This window comes from Eucyclogobius newberryi, unplaced genomic scaffold (genome assembly GCF_026437365.1).
Source record: "Eucyclogobius newberryi isolate DKJ021-1_F unplaced genomic scaffold, fEucNew1.0.hap1 SCAF_12, whole genome shotgun sequence".
NCBI classification, from domain to species: Eukaryota; Metazoa; Chordata; class Actinopteri; order Gobiiformes; family Gobiidae; genus Eucyclogobius; species Eucyclogobius newberryi.
Genome location: NW_027315746.1, coordinates 20,908,012 through 20,934,139, shown reverse-complemented (window position 1 = coordinate 20,934,139; position 26,128 = coordinate 20,908,012). Strand labels below are relative to the sequence as shown.

At 39.4% G+C, this 26,128-nt stretch overlaps 1 protein-coding gene across 1 annotated transcript in view; it reads left to right on the top strand.

The window, feature by feature from the left end:
- Nucleotides 1–3,480: 3,480 nt before the first annotated feature.
- ece2a (endothelin converting enzyme 2a) overlaps nucleotides 3,481–26,128 on the top strand; it is a 64,656-nt gene continuing 42,008 nt past the window's right edge. Inside the window, exons 1-2 of the mRNA XM_072441416.1 lie at nucleotides 3,481–3,620; nucleotides 4,861–5,023. Coding sequence (XP_072297517.1) covers nucleotides 4,864–5,023 — 160 coding nt within the window. The 5' untranslated portion in view covers nucleotides 3,481–3,620; nucleotides 4,861–4,863. The remainder of the gene's footprint in view (nucleotides 3,621–4,860; nucleotides 5,024–26,128) is intronic.

Genomic DNA, 26,128 nt, shown 5'->3' with positions numbered 1-26,128 from the left:
TTTATTCTATCCAAGAGTGGTACATAGGAGAGACTAAACAGCCACTTCACAAGAGGCTTTATCAGCACAGAAGACATGCAAGTTCAGGACCACAGAGAGCAGTGCATCTTCATCTTAAAGCCACAAACCACTCTATTGAAGACAGTGAGGTGAAGATTCTAAGCAGGGATACAAAATAGTTTGAAAGAGGAGTTAAAGAGGCAATCTTTGTTAAAAAAGGAAAACCGCCCTTCAGATTCAACCTTCCGGTCATTTATAATGGAATTTTAAATCCCTGCAGGAGTAGACGCCCAGGGAATTCAGATGCTAATCAGTTACTCAAGGAGGAGAGAGAGTAAGCCAGGATACAATAGGAGGCTGATAGCCCATTAAAGGGCTGATAGGAAACAAAGAGGCTAGTTTGATGTTAAACAAAGAGGGTTAGTTTCTGGTGAAACCAATAACACCTTTTATCAGGAGGTCCTGCCAAGTGGGCAGGATCAATGAGTTCCCGGTCTTGATTCGCAGATTGAGAATAACCTCTTCTCCACTTAGAAAAAGCTTCAGTTGTAGTCATCTGGACTCAGTTTGAAAAAATAGACGTTTCGACTCTCATCCAAGAGTCATTGTCAATAACAGAATTTAGGTCGAGAACTCCGATATTAATACTGTTCTGTGGTAAGACCCGCCCATTGGGAGGAGCCTTCCTGAAGTAGAAAGAGTTGTTTGTTTCAACAGAAACTCCCCCTTGTATCTACCGAGCTAGCCTATTCAGAATCTTAATGGGCTATTAGAAACCTCTTTGTCTTTGTGAGACCCTGGCTCAACCACCCTGAGTACCTGATTAGCATCTGAATGTCCTGGTCCTGGTCCTCTACCTTTCCAGGGGTTCAGTATCCCATTATAAATAACAGGAAGATTAAACCTTAGCCCTCCATTTCTGTTTAAAGAAGGTCTTTCTTTTTTAACAAAAATAGCTTCCTTGACTCCTCTTTCAAACCATCTTTTCTCCCTGCTTAAAACCTTCACCTCACCGTCTTCAAATGAGTGATTAGAGGCTTCAAGATGGAGATGCACGGCACTCTGAGGTCCTGAACTTGTATTTCTTCTGTGCTGATAAAGCCTCTTGTGTAGAGGCTGTTTCGTCTCACCTATGTAACGTTCTTTACAACTTTCTTCACTGCATTGGATCGAATAAACTACATTGCTCTGTTTTTGAGTCGGCAACTTGTCCTTTGGGTGAACCTGTTTTTGTCTTAAAGTGTTTCCTGGTTTAAAATAAACAGGGACTTCGTGTTGTCTAAAAATTCTCTGCAGTTTTTCCGACAGGCCAGACACATAAGGGATAGAAACACCCTTCCTTCTCTGTTCAGAGGGCAAGAAGAAAGAGGAAAAACATGTCCGAAATGCCCTCTCAGCCTGTGGTTACCCCGCTTGGGCCCTCAACAGAGTGAAGAGAACCAAGAAGCAGGACAAAAGGGAAACTGAACAGAGAAGGAAGGGTGTTTCTATCCCTTATGTGTCTGGCCTGTCGGAAAAAACTGCAGAGAATTTTTAGACAACACGAAGTCCCTGTTTATTTTAAACCAGGAAACACTTTAAGACAAAAACTGGTTCATCCTAAGGACAAGTTGCCGACTCAAAAACAGAGCAATGTAGTTTATTCGATCCAATGCAGTGAAGAAAGCTGTAAAGAACGTTACATAGGTGAGACAAAACAGCCTCTACACAAGAGGCTTTATCAGCACAGAAGAAATACAAGTTCAGGACCTCAGAGTGCCGTGCATCTCCATCTTGAAGCCTCTAATCACTCGTTTGAAGACGGTGAGGTGAAGGTTTTAAGCAGGGAGAAAAGATGGTTTGAAAGAGGAGTCAAGGAAGCTATTTTTGTTAAAAAAGAAAGACCTTCTTTAAACAGAAATGGAGGGCTTAGGTTTCATCTTCCTGTTATTTATAATGGGATTCTGAACCCCTGGAAAGGTAAAGGACATTCAGATGCTAATCAGGTACTCAGGGTGGTTGAGCCAGGGTCTCACAAAGACAAAGAGGATTCTAATAGCCCATTAAGATTCTGAATAGGCTAGCTCGGTAGATACAAGGGGGAGTTTCTGTTGAAACAAACAACTCTTTCTACTTCAGGAAGGCTCCTCCCAATGGGCGGGTCTTACCACAGAACAGTATTAATATCGGAGTTCTCGACCTAAATTCTGTTATTGACAATGACTCTTGGATGAGAGTCGAAACGTCTATTTTTTCAAACTGAGTCCAGATGACTACAACTGAAGCTTTTTCTACTATGGAACACGCCTGGACGAATGAGGGATTACACCGACACTCTTCTCCACTTATTGATCTAAATCAGTAGCACCTGTTTTAGCTTGTTAGCTGCATAAAGACACCTGCCGACGCCCCAAATCAGTCAAACTCCAACTACTACCAAGGGCAAGGCCAAAGAGCGGTCAAAAGACACCAGAGACAAAACTGTAGACCTCCACAATGTGGGAGAGGGCTACAGGGCAATTGGCCAGCAGCTTGATGAAGCAGCTTGGGGACAGGATGACCATGCAAGATTTTAGGCAACAACCTCCTTCCCTCGGTCAGAGCATTGAAGATGGGGCGTGGCTGGGTCTTCCAACATGACAATGACCTGAAGCACACAGCCAGTGTACACTGTAAGAGAAATATCAAGGTTCTGGGGTGACCTAGCCAGTCTCCAGACCGGTCTCTTCTTTGGAGGGAGCTGAAACTCTGTGTTGCTCAACAACAGCCCTGAAATCTGACAGATCTAGAGAAGATCTGTGTGGAGGAGTGGGCCAAAATCCCTGTTACAGTTTGTGTAAACCTGGTCAAGAACAATAGGAAACATTCGGCCGCTATAATCGTAAACAAAGGCTTCTGTACCAAATACTTATTTGCAGCATACATGCAAAGAAACTATTTTAAAATTAATACAATGTAATTTCTGGATTGTTTTAGTGTTAGATTATGTCTCTCACTGTGGCAATGCACCTAAAATGACAATTTCACACCCTTCCATACATTTTAAGTGGGAACTTGCAAAATCGCAGAATGTTCAAATACTTACTTTCCTCACTGTAAGTCAATATGTGCACGTATGGTTTTATCTGTATATAAATATACATATACATACACATACACTTGCATAAATACACTCTTTATGTAAGAACACATTTAATTCATTTCATATACTGTAGTCAAGCTTTTGTCACAAATTGTGGGAGTGGCCTAACACACTTTTACCAGTACAATATTTAACCTGTTACTCAAGTCTGAAAACGAGAAGACGGCCTATAATATAAAACATGTTGACAACTTCAGTAGCTTAATGTAACTGATCGATCTCCTGTGCTAACCTGCTGTACTGGGAAAACATTGCAACACTGCCCTCTGCTGGACAGATGTAGAGACGCACCGTGCTCAGTGAATCTGCTTCCACTCAATGCTGTTTAAGTTTAGTGTTCAATGTCCAGACTTGAATTACATTGTGATATCTATCTAATCATTCCAATGTATACGTGCGTTTTATGGACAAGACCCAACTAAGACAAGAAGAAAAGAAAATCCAAAGAACACGTGGACGATAAGCAACATTTTCGGAAACGCTACTTACCGGAGAGTTAGTAAGTAGGGTTCTCCGTGAAAATGTATTTTACTTTTTGAAATGATCTACCAACCCACCACGTGCTCTACGCTGGTCTCACCATCTCCTAATCAACCCATTGCAGCGACAAAGTTTATTTTTCTCAGGTTTTTGTGCCTTTCAGCAGCTTTAACAGCTTCATGGTGGTTTTATAATATGACAGATCCATGGTTTGAAGGAATAGCCTGTAGCTAGCACAAGTGTGGCACGTGTCTCATTGAATTCAGGTAAATTATTCCCGATACATTCTATTAGCCGATAATAATTAAGGTGATAAGTTGAATGATGAAAACATTCTTAGAAAATGTTCATAGGGTTCATAGAAAATTATAAGTCAGGAGTCATGTTTTATTTATTTTGATGTTAAGTGTCCAACACATTGACTGTATATATAGCATAGAGCATAAACATCAGAAATAATCCTAATATCTACGGAATATGAGAAAAAGGTCCATGTCTGTGAGCAAGGAAGCCAGTAGCGTAGACTTCCGGTGGGACAGTACAGTGCATCCGGTTAAGAAAAAGGAAAATCAAAATAAAAGACTCGAAGAGGACGCCATAACTACGGCAATGAATGGCAACGAGCCTGAAATGTAGCCTTTAGAGTTCATAAAATGAAGCCGTAAATAACAGTACATCTTAAAATCAGATGAAACATTAGCCACCCTCGGTCCAAATGTGTGTTTAAAGAGTTTAAATCTCGTAGACTCCACCAGACATTTGCAAAACCTGGACGTCGGATTCACTTTCCACCTTCTATTCGACTACAGGTTGGCGCCTCGTCTGGATGATCGACTAGAGTTTAAGTGTCCAATGATGGCATAGAAAAAGCCCAGCAGCCTCGTCTTGACCATTAGGGTTAAACCGGAAAAAACAATGTTCTGCATGGATCTGATCGACACTGATTGGAGAAAGAAATAAACAAAAAGACTAGAGGAATTAAGAAATTGATTCAGGGGCTTTTGCTGATGAAAAAGTATCAATCATGGAAGATCACATTTGACTCTTCTCAGTTTTTGTGTGAAAAAGCCTACATTTATTCTTGACGTACATTTTAAAACAGTTAAAATGTTTTTTTCCACGTATCATTTTTGTGTGTGATTCCTTTACCTAAATATCTTATTTTGCTTTTGTACTTGTACTTACACATGTTTTATATTTGATCTATGCCAATGTGTTACTGAATAGTGTAGTGATTTGTGGATTGTACTTTTAAATAGATTATGGACCACTTACCAGACGAGAACTTGAGATACAAAGATGTCGACTACTGGGATGAGCGCTACACGACAGAGCAGTGCTACGACTGGTTGGGCGGCTTCTCCAAATTCCAGCATCTGATGGGAAAGCACATAAAAAAAGAGGAGTCCATTCTTGTACTTGGTAAGATTTGGCCTTCAATTGCATGTTTTTAAAATATTTTATGATCCACCTCGCTTAAATTGTTTTCATTGTATTCATCTTTATGTTGTTGTTGGAGGGAGATTGTTGTTGAGAGTTTGTTTGTCCATCACTGGGCCTCTGCAATGTCTCTTGGGATTTGGGAAGTGTCTGTTGCTTGTCAATGTGATGGTCTCTTCAATGATCATGCCTGTCACTTACGGCCTATTAAAAGTGATCCGGTTAGACACTTGATGCTTCAGACGAGGGGCCGGGCATTGATTGTTTATAACTGCAAATTAACCCTCTCATATTTAATTTAATGATTTAAATATTTATTATGTTTTTAAACATTTTAAACATAAACAGAACAAAACATACAAAAACAGTTATGTAACTATAACACTTTTAAATGTGAACACATTCAAACAAAAATGTTACCACTTCATCCCTTGCATTCACCCTCCCCAACATTATCTCACATGCAGCATTGTCCATCATCCTCTCCTTTCACATTGTCAGTGTATTTTCAAAATGACAGAGCTCAATAAAACCTATTATGGATCTTTTATTCAATACATTTTACCTGTGCATCTCTGAAAAACCCTATTAGTTGCAAAAATTCCCAAGTCCCACTTGTTTCAAATATGCCATTTAGAACTAATCATCGAGGCAATAAATTAATGAAGCTTTTTTGTAATCGGATTACTTGATCTTCTCAATTAATTGTTGCATCCTAGTAAGAACCAAATAATAATAATGGTGACAATTTTAGAAGCAAATTTATGTATTTTTTCTTCAATATATATTGCCAAAAAATAGACATAAATGCAAATAACTTTGTTTTATCCGGCTGTTTTTGTCACCTTTAACTTTATTTAGTTTAGAGAGTTACAGTTTGTAAATCTGGTCATAAACTTGAGGAATAGTATGTGTTAGACCACGAGAATGAAGGAAAATCAAAGATTTCACCATTGTTTTGTCACAGTCTCAGTAATCGTAAAAAATGTGTGAAAAGTTGTGTGAATAGGTGTGAATGGAGAGATCAGATCTTGTTCCAAATAATTCTTATCACGTTGTTATACTGTAAGAAGATTTGCTTTGCATTATACATCTATAACTTACCTGTATAAGTATGTGTGCACCTTTCCCCATAGTGTTAAATAAAACTTACTCGAACTGTCCGAATATACTTAAATGAAAAAATTTCCAGTTTTTCAAAAAGATCAACCATAATATCTTCGGTGTGAGAGTTTAATCAAATGTCTTCATCTCTTTCTCCATCCACATACAAGTTGTTATGTAGCATTCTTTATGAAAAGGTTTGGCTGAATATCTGTCCACTAGATGACACTGCTCCACAGGAAATATACAGAACTAGTCTAGTTCCCGACACACAGCGCTACCTGCAGTACATGATTTCCATACTCTCACTGTTTATACTCACATATTTTAATTCATTTCCCAAGTTTTCAGAACGGATTTAAAATGATTCATAAACACATTTTTGAGCCATAAAACTGCTGTTAAATGACATTTATTAAACACTTCTGTGCTTCACTATCATCAGCCTCTTGAGGTTGTGCATGTATATGTTTATGTGTTTGTTAAATTTGTGTCACTGGGTGATTTCTGCTGTGACTGTGTGTGAAAGTCTGGGAGGAAAAGGGGGCTTGTCATACCTTTTCTTGTGTTATTATACTATTGTGTTATTGTCAGGTCCTAATTCTTCAAGATAAAGTCTTTTTCATTTTTATGACATTATATAATATTGAAATGATTCCTTTGTCAATGCAGTGGTCTCACAAATGTAAATGAACTTAGTGTAAAAGCTGTGAATCACAGACACACGTACTATGTTATGGTTATTCAATGTGCGTCACAGGCACATCTACAACAGGCATCTGTAAGCTCGAATGCCTGATGGATAAAATATGTTTGCTCATCTCCTTCACAGCACTGCAGCAGACATTACCAGTCCACATCTCTTACCCGCACTCTCATTTAGAGCCAGAGGACAGGCATTTGAGCGCCTCTGGGCTCTCATCTCACAGGGCGTCTCAGTCGCCTTGTTAAATTGTTGAAATGCACATTTCTGTCAGCAGCACGTGTTGTGGCCTTCTTCAACTACACACATGCACAAACCAGGAGCTATATAGGGAAGCTTGCCGTGAAGATGCAGCAGCGCTCACATGTTCCATAGACATGAAGAGCTTGCACTTAAATACTGTCACGCTTGGACAAATGCACATTCCCCTGCCTAACTCCACTTGTCGAGTGTAAATCCACACACAGTATGAAGTGACACAATAAATTACTGTCAGTACAGCAAAGAGGAGAGAGAAAGAAGACAAGAGAAGATATAGAAGCATGCAGGAGAGAGATTGGAGGTACTGTGGAGCTCTGTTTGATGAGTAGATAAAGGCATGGTAACTAACTAATCAAGATTGGGCCACTCCACTGTCTGAGATAGGGGTAATTTCCATTTAGATAATGTGTGGAGCGCACAGAGAAGGACTCAGTGGAGGCTGCAGAGTGGGGCTACTGATCCTGTTTTATGTTGTCCTCTGGATTCACTGCATTTTGTTAGGCCTCTTTTTTTCTCTCATCTCATTGTTTTTAGATTTCATCTTGCAATCTACTATTTACTATGTATCATCTCAACTTAAATATTTCTCTAATCTGTACTTCAGGTGTTTTCAATCGGCAGATAAATCATTCTAACTTCAGAACAGTGGATATTCTGTGCCATTTGGGCACCTCTTTTGTTGAACAATACTGTGTCATAGAAAAGCCACATGCTATTAAACTTAATATATACATGGTTTATTATGATATCTATTTGTATTTTTATTGACCTTTATTTAACCAGGAAAGTTCCATTGAGATTCAGAATCTCACTTTCAGGGGAGCCCTTGCCCCAGAGCAGAGGAGCCTATGGTACAGGTTTTAGTGGGAGGGGAAACTGAAGTACTCAGAGGAAACTGGAGCAAACACAGGGAGAAAATGCAAACGCCATCCAGAACGACTATGACCATTAGTCGAATCTAGACGTGAGACGAGAGCGCAACCGCCACCGTGCTGCCAGTATACATCATAAAAACTCTTTCGTGTTATTTTTGTTTTCCAAGACATCTTTATTGGTATTATATAATAAAGCAACAGTGTCTGGGAGAGAGAGAGAGACCCAGGGGCATATATCTTTGGAGGATTGTGTGGAGGATTGGGTTGCGCTCTGCCCACTCAGACACCCACAACAGTGGCACCAAAGTTACTTCCATAAGACTATATTAAATCAAATAAATGTACCGGTATATCTGTTTTAAAATCATGTTTATACAACAGGAAGCGGTACATTTCTCTTTCCAAATTAAACTTGTTCGAAGGAGTATATTAGATTCCATGGTGTTAATGTTTGACATAACTCCGCTCGCACTGGCCGGGCTGGTTGTGTGGTCTCTTCTTCTTTTATGGTCTGCTTCAGGCGCCTGTCAATGATGTAATGAGCCCACATCTGCACTGACTTTGATCACCTCCCACAGACGCTGATGTCACTGTTATGTTGCCCTGGGCTGTGCTTGCTTGGCTTGTGAGGTCAGACTACTTTATTTCCATATTCTATATCAGTTGGCCAATGTGTGTGTGTGCGTGTATGCGTCTGTGCGTGTGCGTGTGTGCTTGCGTGCGTGTGTGTCTGTGTGTGTGTGTGTGTGTGCGCGTGTGTGCTTGCGTGTACTTGCGTGTGTGTGTCTGTGCGTGTGCGTGTGTGTGTGTGTGTGTGTGTGTGTGTGTGTGTGCTTGCGTGCGTGTGTGTCTGTGTGTGTCTGTGCGTGTCTCTGCGTGTATGCCCCTCCCAGTATTCAGGATCTTGTTTTCTACCTTTGTGCCCACAGCCTGAGCAACTATATTTAGCCTGATCCACAAATGAGATGTTTACAACAGATCTGTGAGCTGAGGGAGTTATGCATCTCACTAGAGTTCACCAAGTACTGTCTCTCATGTTAACCCTTTCATAATGAGCCTTCTACTAACTAGACTTTTAGCTAATAAACAATACTCCAAATAAAATTAAAAACTTAAATGCACAATACCCAATGACAAAAACTGAATATTCAGTTTTTGTTTTTTTAACTAATATTTATCAATCTCATTTTGATTTAATTGTTTAAAAAAAATATTTTGACCTACTGAAGAAAGACAGTACAAAATCTGAACCAGTGCCATTTATCAGGGTAAATAGTCAAATGTATCCTTAGGGCTGGGAAATTAATAAAGCTCTAATCATGAATTTTATTTGTTTCATTTATTGTTTTGGTTGATTGGACTCTTTAGCCTCCGGGTTTTGCACAACAATCTGCTTCCCAGTCGCACTCGTAAGTTTAAAATATACCACTCTCTCCTTTGTTGTGCTTTGAAAAAGTCAATACATCTATGGAAAAGAAAGTCTGCGATGAGCGCCTATGACGGGGTGAAGATAGAGGCTAAAGTGAACGGTACACGGAGCTCATGCTGCAAAATGACTAAATACAAAATGCAGAGTTACCGCCCAAAACACCAGGCATTACTGGTCCTACTCAACATAAAGTTTTACAAAAGTTTCTTATTTTAAGTCTACAATAGTCAGGTGACAAGTTAATTAGTCCTTTATATATTCTTTATATACAAACAGAACAGTTTGGACTGGTGAAATGAAATGTTGCTGTTTTGGGGACATACTTTTTTTAAGCAGAAACACCTTATTTGTTATTTGTTTATTACTATAAACTATTACGTGTATTTTAAGATATGATTCAGGAGGAGCAGTGTGGTTTTCGTCCTGGCCGTGGAACACTGGACCAGCTTTATACTCTCTATCAGGTGCTCAAGGGTTCATGGGAGTTTTCCCAACCAGTCCACATGTGTTTGTGAATCTGGAGAAGGCTTTCTATCGTGTCTCTCGGCGTGTCCTTTGGGGGGTGCTCCGGGAGTCCGGGGCCCTTTGCTCAGGGCTGTCCAGTCCCTGTATGACCGGAGCAGGAGCTGTGTTCGCATGGCAGGCAGTAAGTCAGACCTGTTCCCAGTGCATGTTGGACTCCGCCAGGGCTGCCCTTTGTCACCGGTTCTGTTCATAGTTTTTATGGACAGAATTTCTAGGCGCAGTCAAGGGTCGGAGGGTGTCCGGGACCACATGATCTCATCTCTGCTGTTTGCAGACAATGTTGAAGCGGCTGGGATGAGAATCAGCACCTTAAAATCCGAGGCCATGGTTCTCGACCGGAAAAAGGACTCCCCACCCGCCTGGAGAGGGCGGGTGGGGAGTCCTTGCCTCAAGTGGAGGAGTTCAAGTATCTCTGGGTCTTTTTCATGAGTGAGGGAAGGATGGAGCGTGAGATTGACAGGCAGAGCAGACTGTTGTGGTGAAGAAGGAGCTGAGTCGAAAGACAAAACTAGTCACGTTCTTACCCTCACCTATGGTCATGAGCTTTGGGCAATGACCATAAGAACAAGATCGCGGATACAAGCGGTCGAAGATGTCAGTAATTGCACAGCTCCGCAATAAATGGTCTTTTATGAGCTGTTATTACTGAATACAATTGAATAAGGTGCTCCTACAAAAGTACAAACGATCACATTACGGGGAATCAGCCTCTAACAGCACATAGGTGGTCTTGGTAAATGATTTGAATTGGGTGATTTGCTTCAGCAACTTTCAAGGGTCCATACTCGTTGTAATATTCACTATTTTCCTCACGTAGCTCTTTCTCGTCTGTTGTCTCTTCTTGCACTAGCTCCTATTTGCACCCCTCATTTGACAGTCCATTTCAGACCACCAAGACAGGAACATGCTTGACTTTTATTTTGCACCACAGAGACCTTGAAAGAGTGCTGAGGAATAATATGAATCTGTCACCGTGCTCGGACACTTGCCCATCCTCTTATTGATTGTTCTACTTCTTTCCCGTGACTGACTGGATGGGGCGTGTCGCAATCAGATTGACTTGTATCAGTCTGTCTTCATCTGTCACTGGACTTGTTTTTAGAGAATGTTTCAAGGTGTTGAAGGAATACATTATTATTTATATCATAGTAAAAGATAAGTCCTATGCATATTGCTCTGCTATATTGGTAGGAAAATGTAATGTATTATTAGGTAGTAGACGATTTGAAAATTGAGACGTTTGGACATCCAACCGAAAGAAACTCAAGTTGTACTTAAGTAATTTAGTCAAGAGTAAGAGCAGTTACACATAAATAAAACTACTTATGATGGTTTTGTTGTGAAGGTTGAATGATCGGTAAAGTTTTTTCCAAAGTTGTATTTTCACACTTCCTCAGGTTGCGTCAGATTGCGACAGGCGAGGAGCGAGCGTATGAATGGAGTCTGGACTGGTATGAATGAAAGACGGAGTGAAGGGGAAAATAAAGAATGTATCCGCAGAGGCAAACCCAGAATCAACACCTTAATTCTTTACTTCTTTACCATTTTATACAGTGTCTTTTTCACTGCACCACTTGGCATTTTTTCTATTCTCGGGGAGCCCTTTCTTCAGTTCTTTTTTTTTGCTTCCATAAGAAGTGGTCTTGTTTATGAATGAGCTCCAGAGCTACAAAATGTGAATGGAAAATGCGCAAACCTCAATGAACCACAGCAACCAAGAAAAAATTGTGGGAGCGGCTTGGTGAATGAAAGAGTATGACAGAGCGGGAGGGGATATGGGGACGATTTGATCAGAATTTGAAATGGGGCTTGTATGGGATTGGTGTGTGACTCGTTTGAATGCAGATCATGTCGGAGGATGCCGGGGAGGAGGCCTGGTGGTGCGGCTGCCTCGTCTGAGCCAATGGGAATCACCACTGCTCGGCTTGCACAACGTCCTCTGTAAGCTTGTGCTCCGTGCTTTGAATACTAACAGGTTACCCGGGCAACCAGGCAGGAGAGATCGATGGTACTGGTCCGATAAACAGAGCACAGCTGCTGTGCCTGTGTGTGTCACTGGGACTGTGGTGTTACATTGGGGCATTCTATGTTCTTGGATAGTCAGACGCACTTTGTGTCACGTCTTTCTCTGCCATTTGTTTATTCTGTTTAGTTATTGCTTTTAAATTGCATTACATGATTTAATGTGTAGGCAGTAAATTAACTGATGAGCCTTTTACAAGCTGCTCATGCTCTATTCACATTTGGTGATGGGGCTATGTAACTATGGGAGATTTTATGTTTTTGAAAGAAACCAACTTATGATCCACAAATATAAACCTTATTCATCTTATGTCTTGATCAACAATAGCACCACTTTCTGAAGCTATTATGAAAAGTGTCTCAAAACTATTCACCCTATAGTTAAAACCGCTAGAAATAGTAATAGCTTTGCAGTTCATATGTCTCAAGTCTACTCTCAAATGCTATGTTAACACTCCTGGACTGGTTTTGAAATGTTTACTGTGAACAGACTCCTTTTGTTTTAACATTATCAGTAATTGCAAATCTAATTATCTTCGCAATGCTTGTCAGAAAATGTGTAAATAGATATGTTTCTGAAATCCTAGCCATTATTGCACTTACTATCAAAAAAGGCTGTATTATTCAACTTCAGTGTTCAGCAAATAATAATTCCTATTTTTATTTAAAAAAAATCTATTTTAATAAATCCATCATAATTTTACCTTAAACTATTATGTGGAGCCAGTAATGTTTTAAATCCAGGGTACTAGGAGAAAAGATAGCTTGTTCAATAACTGTTTTTATTATATTTACTACTGATTGTTAGACTTGCAAACGTAGTATAGTGATCCCCTAACTCCAGTCTTAATGTGCGGGTGATGCGTAAAGGTTTTCTGTGAATGGCCGTCTCCTTGACACTGGTGTGGGCGGCGGTGACCACACACTGCGCTGACTCACGGTAACGCTTCAGGGGAGCCGCCGTGTGCCTGCTATTCACTACTTCAACACAAATTATACAGAAAGCCAGTGACTACAACTGACTACTTCATCTGATTAAACGCGAGAGGCATACAATTACTCTTTCATTGTACAAGTGCGGCTGAGGGAATAAAAGGTGTTCTAAGGACTTGAGTGGGTCAGAGTAAAGATGATCTGATGGGGTAGGAGGCGAGCCACAAAAGTATGATCTTATACTGCAGAAACCACTGTTTGAAATTAAGATCATCATATTTTACACTGTTAAAGTTTTGTTAAAGTGTATGTGGTTTTCCTGTGTTTGACTGTACAGTGTGAATGAATCTGCAAAGAAGCATGTCAGATTAGCTTTTTATGTGCCATTATATCAGTATGGATTGGTGTGTAGGATTTGTTTCAGATGCCCTTTTACTTGCAAATAAGCCTTCTTTTAAAGTGTATTTTTGTGAGAGAAGGGCAGATATTGGCGATTGGCATTCACTAAACCTCCTCTTTCTGCACCACACTTGTGCATCCCATTAGGCTGTCTCCCCACTCTCTCTCTCCTCTCCCTCTCCTTTCCTTCTTATCTCTTTCCTCTCTCACCTCTGCTGCCCAAGACCAGTGAGCAGCTGTGCCAGGTGCAGATATCTCTCTATACACTATTCAGAAAATTTGCTGTGATGTCACATTTCGGAATCAGAAAAGGTTTATTGCCATTGTCAATGAACAAAATTCACAAACATAGGAACTTGCTTTGGTGGTTCGGTGCAAAAAAATTTTGCATTAAAGAAAAACAATTGCAATGCAATAAAATGTTTAACGTCAAGTTTTCTTTATTTTGAAATTCAGGTCGGTCGGGTTACCGGAAACACTTTTTTTTCCCCGCCTTGGTTACGGATGTGAAGTGTTTGTCCACTCTTTAGTAACCACTGTAATTTAGTTTGATCTCTTTAACAAGAGCTGTAAGCTTGCAGTCATGTCTGTACATAGTATTTGTAAAAGCAATGACATGACAGTTTTCTACAGGTGTGGTATTGAGCCACCACTGCAGCCCCACACTAGTCTTCCACAGATGTGACAAACCCATAGACTGTATGGACAAAACAGTTATAATTTCTGAGGCGGTCACACCATGTGGACCACCTGTGTTATCCTTCACGTTACACATCGTAGTTCACCAGAGGGACCACCCTGAGCAGGTAATGACAGAATGTGCGTCACCACTCCCCATTGCCCTGAATTGAATCATAGTGTCTTCCGCTATGACGCACTGCTGTAGCTGCCAGGCTGCAACGGTAATGCAGACTAATACATCTCAATCAAATGCACAAACAGACGCTGGCCCGTTCACTCTGTAGATTCGGTGAAACAGGTTTTTATACATTCACTGTAGCTTCTGATGATTGTGTTCATAGTAGTCCTTGTTTAGTTCTGGTTTGAGCACAGTGGTAAACTTGTTTGGGTCCATTTCTTGTCCTGGTTCTGGGTGTACGTAATCCCAATTGAATCCCAAATTTGATCTGTTGTCTTTTGCAAGTGTGAATGAAAGCCCGCTGGGCTAGAGTAACAGAAGTGAAGCTGCCAATATATGTCATCATCGGGTAAAGAAAGCAGATTATATCTAGTGAAAAATCAATGTCTGTTTGCGGTATAGTGGCTAAGCTGATTTATGGAGGCAACATTAGCACTGGAAGAATTTAAACAATGTATAGACAATAACACAACGAAAGTTGAGGTTTTTTATATTAGGACGAACTGATGGAGATTAGTAACAGAAGGTTTTTGAAACACAACATTAGGTATATTTTTTAATGATTTGACATCATAACATGGTAGAAAGCTTAGAAAGTGAATTTAGTATAATAGATAAAACACTATATGTAAACAGCTTTAATTACATTGTGTAAATAAATATATAATTTCCTAAAGATTAGAATTTCACCAAGTTACCCTTGGTACCTAAACCAGTTCATGGGGGGAAAAAATCATCTTTTATCAGAAATATATGCACATAACATTGTCCTATCTTTAAAAAACATTACTCTCCCATATTTAGTGTCCAGTGAAACTTGAACAGTTTGTTTTCAGACAAGGTAATGGCCTTTGTTATTACATAATGCTGCTTGCGATTCTGCTGGCACAGACCAATAGACCCATGCCTCCAGACGTATTAATGCCCTTTTTGTCCTACACCGAGCCTCTGCTGAATACTGAATGACTACTACTCCATCACTCTCCTCTGTCTCATCTCTGCTTTCTGAAATGACTTTGTGAATACAGAAAGTACAAACGGATTATTGGCTTTTGACCTCTCGATTAAAGTGCAACAACATTTTACTGATGATGAAAATTATTGAATCTCCATCTTTATTTTAAAATTCAACACATTGCAATGCCCTAAATAGAATAGGCCAGGTGTACAACAAAAGTTTAGTAGGCCGCAGAACTTCTTATTGCACAATTTGTAATACTATTACAAATGAAAATAGCTCACAATAACACACAATCAGCAGCATGACTCTCCGCTCATTTCCATTCATCATTAAAAGATTTTTCATACACTCAACAAAAATATTAATTGAAAGATCTCATCAGTCTGATATTGTGTAAAAACCTTCTGACATAAATGCTGGTTTGCAAAGTGTAGTTTTTGAGAGATCCTGACCACATATATGTACTGCACATGTGAAGACTTATTTCATCCCCTGTGGATAACTACCTTTAATGTAAATATATAGATTCTTATTTGGCATTTTAGATGCTTCATTATTTTGTATGTATTTTTAGGTCTCACTTTTGACTGAAGCATTGTCCTGTGGTGCAGTTAGAGCATAAAAAGAATGTGTATGCATGGCCTATATTAGCCTGTACAGGGCATATAGGACCCAGATGGTGTGCCATACTTTGTTGTGCCTTGGCCTTACACTTTAGGCATCAAGTTTTAAAAACAAGTGCAAGACATGACAGTGGAATACACCATCTTGGATAAGCACAGTGAGACAAAACACTGCAGAGTGAATTTTTGTGTTGTTGCCATGGTTGCCAAGTTCGCAGTACAATTTATTTTTTATTTAATAACATGTAGCAGTAGAACATTTCTCTGAAATGTATTCACAACAAATGTTTTTTTTTTGCACATTTTACAAGAAATGATGTTCACCTTATATTATTTTTATAATTGAAACTGTGTGAGCTGAAAACTCTGTGCGCTCTGAGATTGCAGTAATTCCCTCTGTAGACTAGACTAGAGCATGCCCAGGCCTCATGATTTTTGGCAGATTGTATCACTCATGCATCATCCCAAATCCTTAAAGGAGACATATTATGCAAAGTACACGTTAATGGGTTTTTAATGTTGAAATTATTCTCTTTCATCAGGAGTTTAATCAGAGTTGGATTTTGATTGAGCCATGCATGTGAATAATGTGTTTTCACCTACCCCCCTAAAACTGCTTTCTACAGTGAAATGCCACAAAATATGCAGCGCGAGCAGAAGAAAATCAGTTCTGCTGTTTCAAGTCTATCTTTGTTGTTGACTATTACGGGTTACAATGAACAAAATACAAAATAATGATTCATGTATGGGAAAGTTTATTAAATATAAAAAAACATGTCTTCTTTGTCATTATCTTTACATGCTGTATTATTAGTCATCATCCTATTCCTAGATTTCAGCTTCCTGTTATATACAGGAGGATCTTTTCCCATTTAAAAGATACAATATTTACTTTTAAATTGATAATCAATATTTCAACGGCCTTAGATTTTCCACATTTTGAATCCCATACAGATTTGACATTTGACTGCAGAGTTGCTGCAGAGTTTCTCGCCTGGTGTAGCGCTGCATCGCAATTAGGTAGAAGAAATTGCAGCAAATGACGAAATTGCGTTCATTAGCCAAAGGCAAGTCCACACTTGCTCTGTCCAGAAGACATGGTACTGGACGTAAGTGCTTCCCTGGGTCAATAGGTGTAGAAAAAGTTTAAAGTGACAGGTGCTGGATGAACAGATTAACTCTGAAATGGCCAAGACTTGTTAATACATAAAGAGAAGTCAAATCGGAGACGCACTTAAAAGTCCTTGATTCAGTGGAAGGATGCTTCATTTTTCCGCCTATTTTTATTTCTCTTAATAAGTTACGCTGTATCCAGAAACAAATCATAAAGGTAAGACATGACTGCAAATGTTTTGAGGATCAGTCTCAAGATTTTATTATACAAGACCATACACTGATTATTCTGTAAATGCCGCTGTTTTTTTGTAATAAGTCCCAGAAACTCGTATACTGCCTGTCCAAAAAAAAAGTCGCAATTTGAATTCAACTAGGTCCGAGCCCCCTACTGGATAATTGCTGCATGGTATTTAAACCCAACTGATGCAGTGAGAGGCTTCCCATTTCTGACCCCGTGGTCATGGAAAAGGTGTCACTATGTCTGAGAATGGTCAAATCATTGGCATCAAGCGGAGAAAACATCTAAGGAGAAACAGAAACTAATCTACTACAGATCTGAACCGCTTGCAGCCTATGGGCCAAAACAAATCCTTGAATATTTTCTCCTCACCATTCTTTTCCTCCTCACATTATACATCTCTCTGTAGTTTGGACTAAACGTCACTGGTCAGCTTTTACACCAGCCTATGCACCCATGAGCAGGTGAGCCAAACTTGAGTTCACTGCACGTGCACCCTCAGTCGCATTTGGCCTGCCTTGCCGTGCATTATGCTTAGAAGACTAATGTGGTTCCTGTCACATTAAGCTGTCCATTAAGTAGATGTTTGCTCGCCTCGTGACTCTTTGATGAAAGGGATAATTGCCATCAACTGTGTGTGCATCCTCAAATATCTGTTTATTTATGCTGCCTAAATTATTGCTGTATTTAAGCCAACTTTATTTGTTTTCCCTGCACGTGGGTCTGCAGGGCCGGTCCACTTCTAACTGGTTTTCTTGCTTGCTTTTATACCTTTTAGCCTTGTAACACTGACTTCCCGCTCATCTTGCTCCCGTTTGGAGTCTGTTGTGCAGGTTGCATAATATAAATCAGAAATGGGCGGATGTAGGCGGAGGAGCTGCTATTCCAAGAAAACCTGATGTTGTCATGGTGCTCTGAGCCTGAGTCTTATCCCACAAACCCTATCCCAGAAAAAACATTATTGACTGGGACCTAGTCTTTTAAATGTTTTCATTGGTTGGTTAGTGATAGAATTTTTTTATAATTTGTATTATTAGCGTAAGTGTAGAGTGTCTTAGTTAAAACATGTGACAAGACTGTCCCGTATGAAGATAACGCAAGCTAAGAAGCCGTCACAATGAAGCCGTTTTTGACTTTGAAATTTGTAGAATGTTAGGTTGAACTTTCTAAACCCAAAAAAGCCCTTACAGTTAAACTAATGGTAACAAATTTTGGTTGAATTATAATTTTCAAAACATTACTTCTGGACCACAACTATTAAATATTCTAACTCAAAGCACAAGCTTTTCACCAACTTACCAGTACTTAAAACTATTACCTTTTATGAGATTGAAACAATACTATGGTGAGCAATGTTCATATTATGTGGTTTTGTGATGTGGCTATTACACATTGCTCAACATTTTGTTCAGAATCACTTCATATATAGTTTAATATTCAGCCCATGCTGCCCTCATCTTCAGTCGCTGGTTGGTCCCACCATCTGTGGATGCTCCTCCTCTCATTTGTGTCATGATTACACTATGAACCTCTGACTTCTGGTGATGTAACTAATTTTTTTGTCTGCAGACATTAACCAAGTCAGACCTTTAAATTCCCTCTGCCCCCATTCTAGCTCTGCACCATCCCTGGCTGATTTTTAGGGTTTTAATCTGGTTACTAATGCATTTTCCAGCAAGAGCTCAGTGGAGGCGAGGAGAGGGACTGAAGTTTGGAAGATTCCCAGCTGATTTGGTGTTCTAGTTGTTCGACTATCAAGACTTAGAGCAGCTTATAGAAAAGTATTTTGCGCTGTTTACACTTTAATCTGGAAAAAAAATGTTTTTGAGTCAGACCTAGATATTACTGGCTCAAAAATGCGAGCAAAGGGTGAATTTGCTGTGCATTATCCTTAGTAGGCCAACAGTTGCAGGTACCTATACCCATCAGAACAATTAAAACTTGATTGAAAAATATGAATTTTAATTTTTCAACAATATTTACGACTACTTTTCTTTTCAATGGGGAACACGCTCCCTGTTGCCATTGTAATGGTAGCTCAGCCTCTGTAACCAAAGATAAGACAGTTTGTAATCTGGGAAATGAGCTCTAGTGTCATCAGAGGACTCTGAACCTTCCCTTAGGGTCAATCAGGGTGTGACATCATCTACACAAATGAGTACACACTACCTTTGTTTTTTACTCCTGATCTGTGACATATGCTGTTGTGAAATTGTAAATTTTTTTACTCCTGATCTGTGATATATGCAGTTGTGAAAATTTACATTATGGCTGGATATCCCCATTTTACAGGATAAATTATTTTATCTTTGTATCAATAAACTAAAATAAGGTTCTTGTATGGGTACGTTTAGTGTAAATGTGTATAAGTTTGTTTTTTATGATGTATGCTGCATTTCACTTGGCCCAGGTCACACTTGAAAAAAGATTCTGGGGATTATTATGTTGGGCTAGCCAGGCTGCATAAATTTTTGATGCCAATTTTGCACTAAAAACAATCCATTTCCCTTAAGTCCCTTTAAAAAAAAAAAAAAAAAAAATCTTTTGACATCCAAACAATCTAAAACAGATTTTAACCCCAGATTAAAACCTGCCTCCCAGCAAGCTAGAGCTAGCTGCTAGCTCCGGGGCCCGTCGGACTTGCTGTTCACGTCTGACCGCGGTCACATGCCGCTGCTCTGTTTATTGGCCCCTGCCCGCACTTCTGTCATGTTGTAGCTGGACTTACGCCTGGGCGTAAAGCTACACCTGGGCGCAGCACCCAAATGGCTTAAGTCCTTCTGGTGCACTAGTCGTAACTATAAATTGGTCTTAACTTTCAGATTTAAATCGGACGCAATTTAAGACCAGTCTTACAACCAGGTGGTGCTGGGGTTTACTTTGTCAGAAAAAATGCTTTTTTCAGCTCAAATCAGAGAATTGCTGTAATGGTGAATGAAAAATGAATGACAAATATTGAGAATATTGTTAAACTGATTATGATTAAATTTCAGCACCTAACGCACAGATCAGAGATTTAAGGTCTGGATTAACAAAAAGTAGAAAGGTTTTCCACCAGGTTGTAAAAGTCATCAAAATCATATGAAAAGCTTTCATATGTTGAAAGAATAATTTGACTCGGAGCATTTACAAATAAGGAGTTACTTTAACCAAGACATTTAAAAAAGCAACAACCACTGTAACCCTCTGACTAAATTTTTTCGGAAAATCTGAACTTTCAAGGGGAATAATATCTAAATTATATAACTGAATTAATCTGGACAGCTACTCCCCAAAATATATTAAAGCAAAATGGGAAAGAGAAGGTAACCTTGTTTTGACAGATGAAGAGTGGGAAAGTGTATGTACTGTACAGCCCAGTAGAGGACCACAAAAGTGTCATGTTTTTTCATAACACATTTCTAAGTTCCCATTATTCACAATGAAATGCTAACTGCTTTAGAAACTGTGGCAGCCAGTAGGCGAACCATTACCATGTGTTTTGGGATGGTCCTGTTGCTCAAAAATATCGGACTGAAATTAGCAAGGCACTGCAGACAGTTTTTTCCATTGCTATCACATTTAATTTTTAGAACTATGTATTTTGACCTCAAAACTCTTTCCATAGACACAAATTACTAAAAAATTACATTCTGACTTAATCTGAAAATGCACAAATTTTGGACTGAATTGGACATTTATGTTGACCAGCATGTTCCGTAGCGTTTTTGGATTACTTCCTCTCTGTGAAGACTGATTTAAATTCTCAAATCAGGGATCAGGGAAACATTAATCCTAGTAGCTCTACTTAGCACAGCACTTAACAAACTCAACATTCCCTTCCACAACACTATCATTCATAGCCTTTGATGGTCCTCTCTTATCCTGGCTCTGCAGGTATTTTCGTAACGTCGCAGCTGTCGCACTACTGACTATATATGGACTTCCTATTAGAGCAGCCCTCTGTCGGAGCTTCTAGCAAAAAGGTCAGACATCCAAGGTAGAGATCGGACATGTTTGGTTCTGGGAGGAGAGTATCACTGTTCACACGGTGAATTTTGATTTCTGGTTTGCCGTGTAGTAAACATCAAATTGAAGAATCTTGAATGAGGTCTATGCATTTGAACTCTTTGAACAATATTTTTTTTATTCATTTAATTTTTGCTGTAGCACAGGAGTCCCCAAATGATCATGATCTGAGACGGACTCTGAATAAATCAACCTCTCTCACAGTGAGACGAGAGCAGAGCAGGATTAGGACTTTCTGGTAGCAGACTGACATTTACTTTCACAAATTTAGCAATTTAACTTAACATTGTCTAAAAGTCTAATGACTAGGCCAACCAATGCTATGAAATAAGTGATTCATAATGGGGCATACAATCAGAATTTAATATGCTTGAAACACTGAATTGATCAGGAGTAAATTCTGTTTTCTGCCACAAAAACTGAAACGATTGAAAAAATACCTAAATTCATATGATCTTTTTTAAAAACCTAAAAAAAAAACAGTTGCGTGGAAAAAATAATGAATAAATCAGATGTAGTATTTTAGCATTCATTGCCAAAATTATACTGTAAAATCTACTATCAATTCACAGACTACTTCATGTTTACATATCCAATTAATGACTTCTAAGGATCTTTCCCTGATCCATCACACCTGCTATGTCTCTTGGGGCAGGATGACCACAGCTGGACAGTTATGGATGGCTATTGTTGCAGGGTCCAAGGGGAACGGCAAGCAGAGGACTAACTCACCTCTGAGCAGACACCGGCAAAACTGTGACTGCGCAAAGGCATGCTATTTCCTTCCGCTCTGATCGATATGCTTGGTCAGCCATTAAGCCCGCTGCGCCTGCACTCATCTGTAAAACCCGATCCATACCGCGTATAATCACCCCAAGGTCAGGCAACATTGGTATTTGCATATACTGTAGACCAGTAACTATCTGTTGGAAAACTTCACATCTTATTATAGAGATTGATTTAGTTTTTTTTACTCCACACATCAAGGTCCAGACTTAAACGTTAAAAAGTGTTTTTTGTTCATGGACTATTGCTTTCACACCTGAAGTTCCAACTATCAGACTTTCTCTGGATCTGTCTGTCATCATGACAACGGGAGTACGTCTTGTCAACATGGAGTATAATCAAATGAACAGTGTTTTCTTTGTTTTAGAAAGTAAATCTTTTGCAGGAAGAGGCATCTTTGACGGTGATTGGCTAAAAGACACCGATTGGAAAAAGGACCAATCAGATATACGGTTATTTTACTTATCAACAGCCACACTGCATTATGGCAGCTTTGTTTGTAGTTATTTGTCCAGTTGCCTAACTTTGTTTATTTGAAGCTTGATGAAAGCGTCGGACTCCACTGTGCCAAAGCGGTACAATACTTTACTGTAGTGTTCAACCCAGAGGCCAAATTTCGGACGTTCAGTGTGTGTCACGGGCCAAACATAATGTAAAATTCATATGAAAAAAATGTAATAGCTTTATATAGTAACAGTTATTTTTGGACATCCTTTTGCACCAATCTGCAGCATGTTAAAGACAATATTTGGTCCATATTCATGCATTAGCAGATTGGTGCATGAATATGGACTTATGATGTGATTTATGACCTGTTGACTGTTGCTGCTATCAAACTCATAATGAGCTTACTATCTTTTAGAGATTTAGTAGCTTAAGCTTAGTCATGAACAATAACTTTTCATGTAGCCTGATTGTATTCATCAGCCACATTAGTGTGGACAGAGGACTCAGAGCTCACAGCAGCTTCCCTTTGTCACCTTAATGCTTTATTACACCCTGACCTGTGTAAAACGTTTTTACCCTTAGCTCCTGATCTCTACGGTTTTTGCACTTGTTTGGGTGTTTTTCTCACTGAGCTGTCGTCATAGAAGTTTGTTTTCTCGTTAGCTCCGCATTAGTGCCACTTTCAGCATAGCTCTGACGTTTGTCAGTTTTTCCTCATCCACGTGTTTTCCCATACCTCTCTGCTCAATCAAGTGTGTAAAGTTTGGAGTGTGATCAGCTAAGCTGGTCAGCCGGAAGAATTCTCGCAATATTTGTTTCACAAACTGGCAGAGTTTTGACAAAAGGCAAAAGGACGAACCTAAACAAACAAACATGGCAATGCCGATAGGCGTACTTTGGCCTATGTTAACATATTTACAGATTATTTTGTTTTTTAATAATGTAGACATAGAAGAAGTTTGTGCATTTGAGGACGGAGAAGAAGTTTGTGCATTTCTCTGACTGGATTGAACAACAGTTAGATTTCTCGGCTTGTTGTGACGCTTTGACCTATCAGATTCAAATATTATACATTATAGTGCAGCAGCATGAGCAGTATGGGTAAGGGCGTATGCTGCAAAGGCTTATGGGACTTGTAGTTCTAGTGGTAAATGAATGAATATATATAGATAAAAATTGCGGACCTGCATTTCTGACACCCTTAACCACTCCAGGCTCTTTCTCCCCCTTTTGTCCTCCATGTTTGCTTGTCTATGTGTGATTGAACATGTGTCATTTCCTGGATTTAGTCTAAACCTTCGCGTTCACATTACAGTTCCAGACATGGATCTGTCCGGACCAAGACATTCTCACCTGGAATTTAGACAAAACCAAACAGGAAAGTCCTAAAGACTGGACTAAACATTGCGAGTGTCTTGATCTGGGGTTTTCAAACATTGCTATAACCCTTGTTCACCTGTTTTAGTTCAGGTTTGATCCAGTTTACAGCATCATTGGTTTAATCTTAGTTTAATTTTGGTGTAAAATGTTTATTGTCAGAGCTTAAGCAATTCTTCAAAAGAGGACATTTCTATTATTATAATTTTTTTTTATAGAAGCCCTGTCATTTTGTCACACACTTATGTTTGTGGGGCAATTCATCCACCAATTTCCCCCTCATAATGGCATCATTATATAAAACAAAACAAGTTGTTCCAGTGTAATGTAATTCTAAATTATGTAAATTAGTATACAGCAGATCACTACTATTGGCATTCTGCTAAAATGTTTTTTATTTGTTTGCACATTTACTGCATTGAAAACCGTTCTAAACCTAGCTTGCAGGAGTTGCCTGGTGACCACACTGTCAATACAGAAATGTTCTAAATATAATAGGCCCTGTCTTAAACCCACACTTGCACGCTTCAAATGCGTGTTCACGACGTGTCGCTGAAGTGTGCAGGGTGTTCCAACTCATAGAATGTTTTGATCTGCACTTCACCACATGCTTTTCTTCACACTTCAAATAAGTGTTGAGTGATGCCTACATTCCCCACAATGCATTTCATGTTTTCAATCGGTACAGCGGCAGATTTTTCACCAGTGCGGGGTTTGTTTTGGTCCTTCTTCCGGATAATGAAATACCTAAGTACTGGCGTGTACTTGGGTAGCTCTGATTTGTCGCTCAAACACCCCTGACGCTCCGTGTCCAACGCTCAAAACGCAGGATTCGCGCCTCAAAAATGCTCAAAACGTGCCTCAAAAATGCTCGTCCTCTTAGACTTTGAATGTAAATTGGACGCTTTGACGCAGCAGTGGTAACGCTCCTGGCAAAGTACAATGTGATCAATATGAAAAATGGCTCTTGCCCCAGTGCGTGAGTATGACATCATCACATTCTAGAATCTTCTGACCCCAACTGTGCCAGTAAGTTTTACAAAAAAAATAATGGTCCCATTTGAATCTTAGAAAGTTGTAACTATACAATCATAATGTATGACTAAATTGCAGAAATTCACCTACCCTCCGTCAGTGGCAGAACATTTTATATTATATTATTATAATATAATGATTATATTTATATATATATAAACAGGAAGCTGAAACGTATTGAGCCACAAAGTCTTTGACGTAATAGATACAACTCTGAGAGCCTGGCCATGTCCCTCCGTACTCTTCTAAATGCTGTCCAAAGATGACAAACTTAATGTAACTTGTGCTAATCTCAATCCAAACTGGTTCTCACGAGGGCTGCCAGGACTGCAAATCAGACATTCTGAAGCACATATTTTGCGCTCCAGCAGCGTGATGGAAAAATACATTTGGTAACTCTGCAAATGACTCAGCACTGCTTTAATGAATTTCAAGGGGAGTAAGCGGGGAAGCTGTTGACAAGCACAGCTGTTTGTCTTGGCCTCCAGCCAGTAAGCCATGGAATATTGTTGTATTTATTTAAACAAAAAATGTATAATAAAACATTTTTCTTAATCTACAACCGATCATTTTCAAAGCAATTGATTTCTGACTTGGGTTTGTAGATAATTTAAATGATCTGTAACAGAGCAAAGATAACAAGCACATAACTGACTGAGCAGGGTTTAATCTGAACCGTCTTCCTTTTGGATTGTGCTATCTGTACTCAATAAAGCATAATATTTTATAGACCACAAACAACATAGGATTTTGTGCATGTTCTTTATGTAACTTACTGATGAGCAGTTATCATCAGCTGTTGTTTTTTATAAGCATGTTCTTCCTAGCCAAATTCTCCTAGCTTGGAGCCCATCTGAGAGGTACATTCATACAGTGGAGTCCTTCCAAATATTCGCCATATGAGAGTCCATCAAGCAGGCACAGATACAGGCACATGCTTAATTATACTTACACTAATTATCTCATATGCTGGTTACATAACCAAAGATACTGTGAGAGTGTAGGAGGAGGGGACTTGAGGAGCGGCACAATTAGCCGGAAACTCAAGATTTTCCTCTGGCTGCATCACTGATGCAACTTGTGTGACGTGTCTGTAGTGAAAGGGTCTGAAACCACTGTCTAGAAAATGGCCTAAATAAGTACTTTTATATCTAAATCTGGTGCAAGCTGGGAACTTCACCAAAACATTATCAATCGTACTTGCTTTGATACATTTTGTACCGCAGCTTTGACCAGTGCTTCTTTCCTTTAGTAGTCTTTCCTACGCAATGATTAGTGAAGGCAAGACATATGGAAATGCAAATGTATACGGTTTTGTATCAATATTTGGTGATGGTTGGCTTTATTGATTTCCCATTCTCCTTGTTTTTTTCTTGTTTGCCCTAA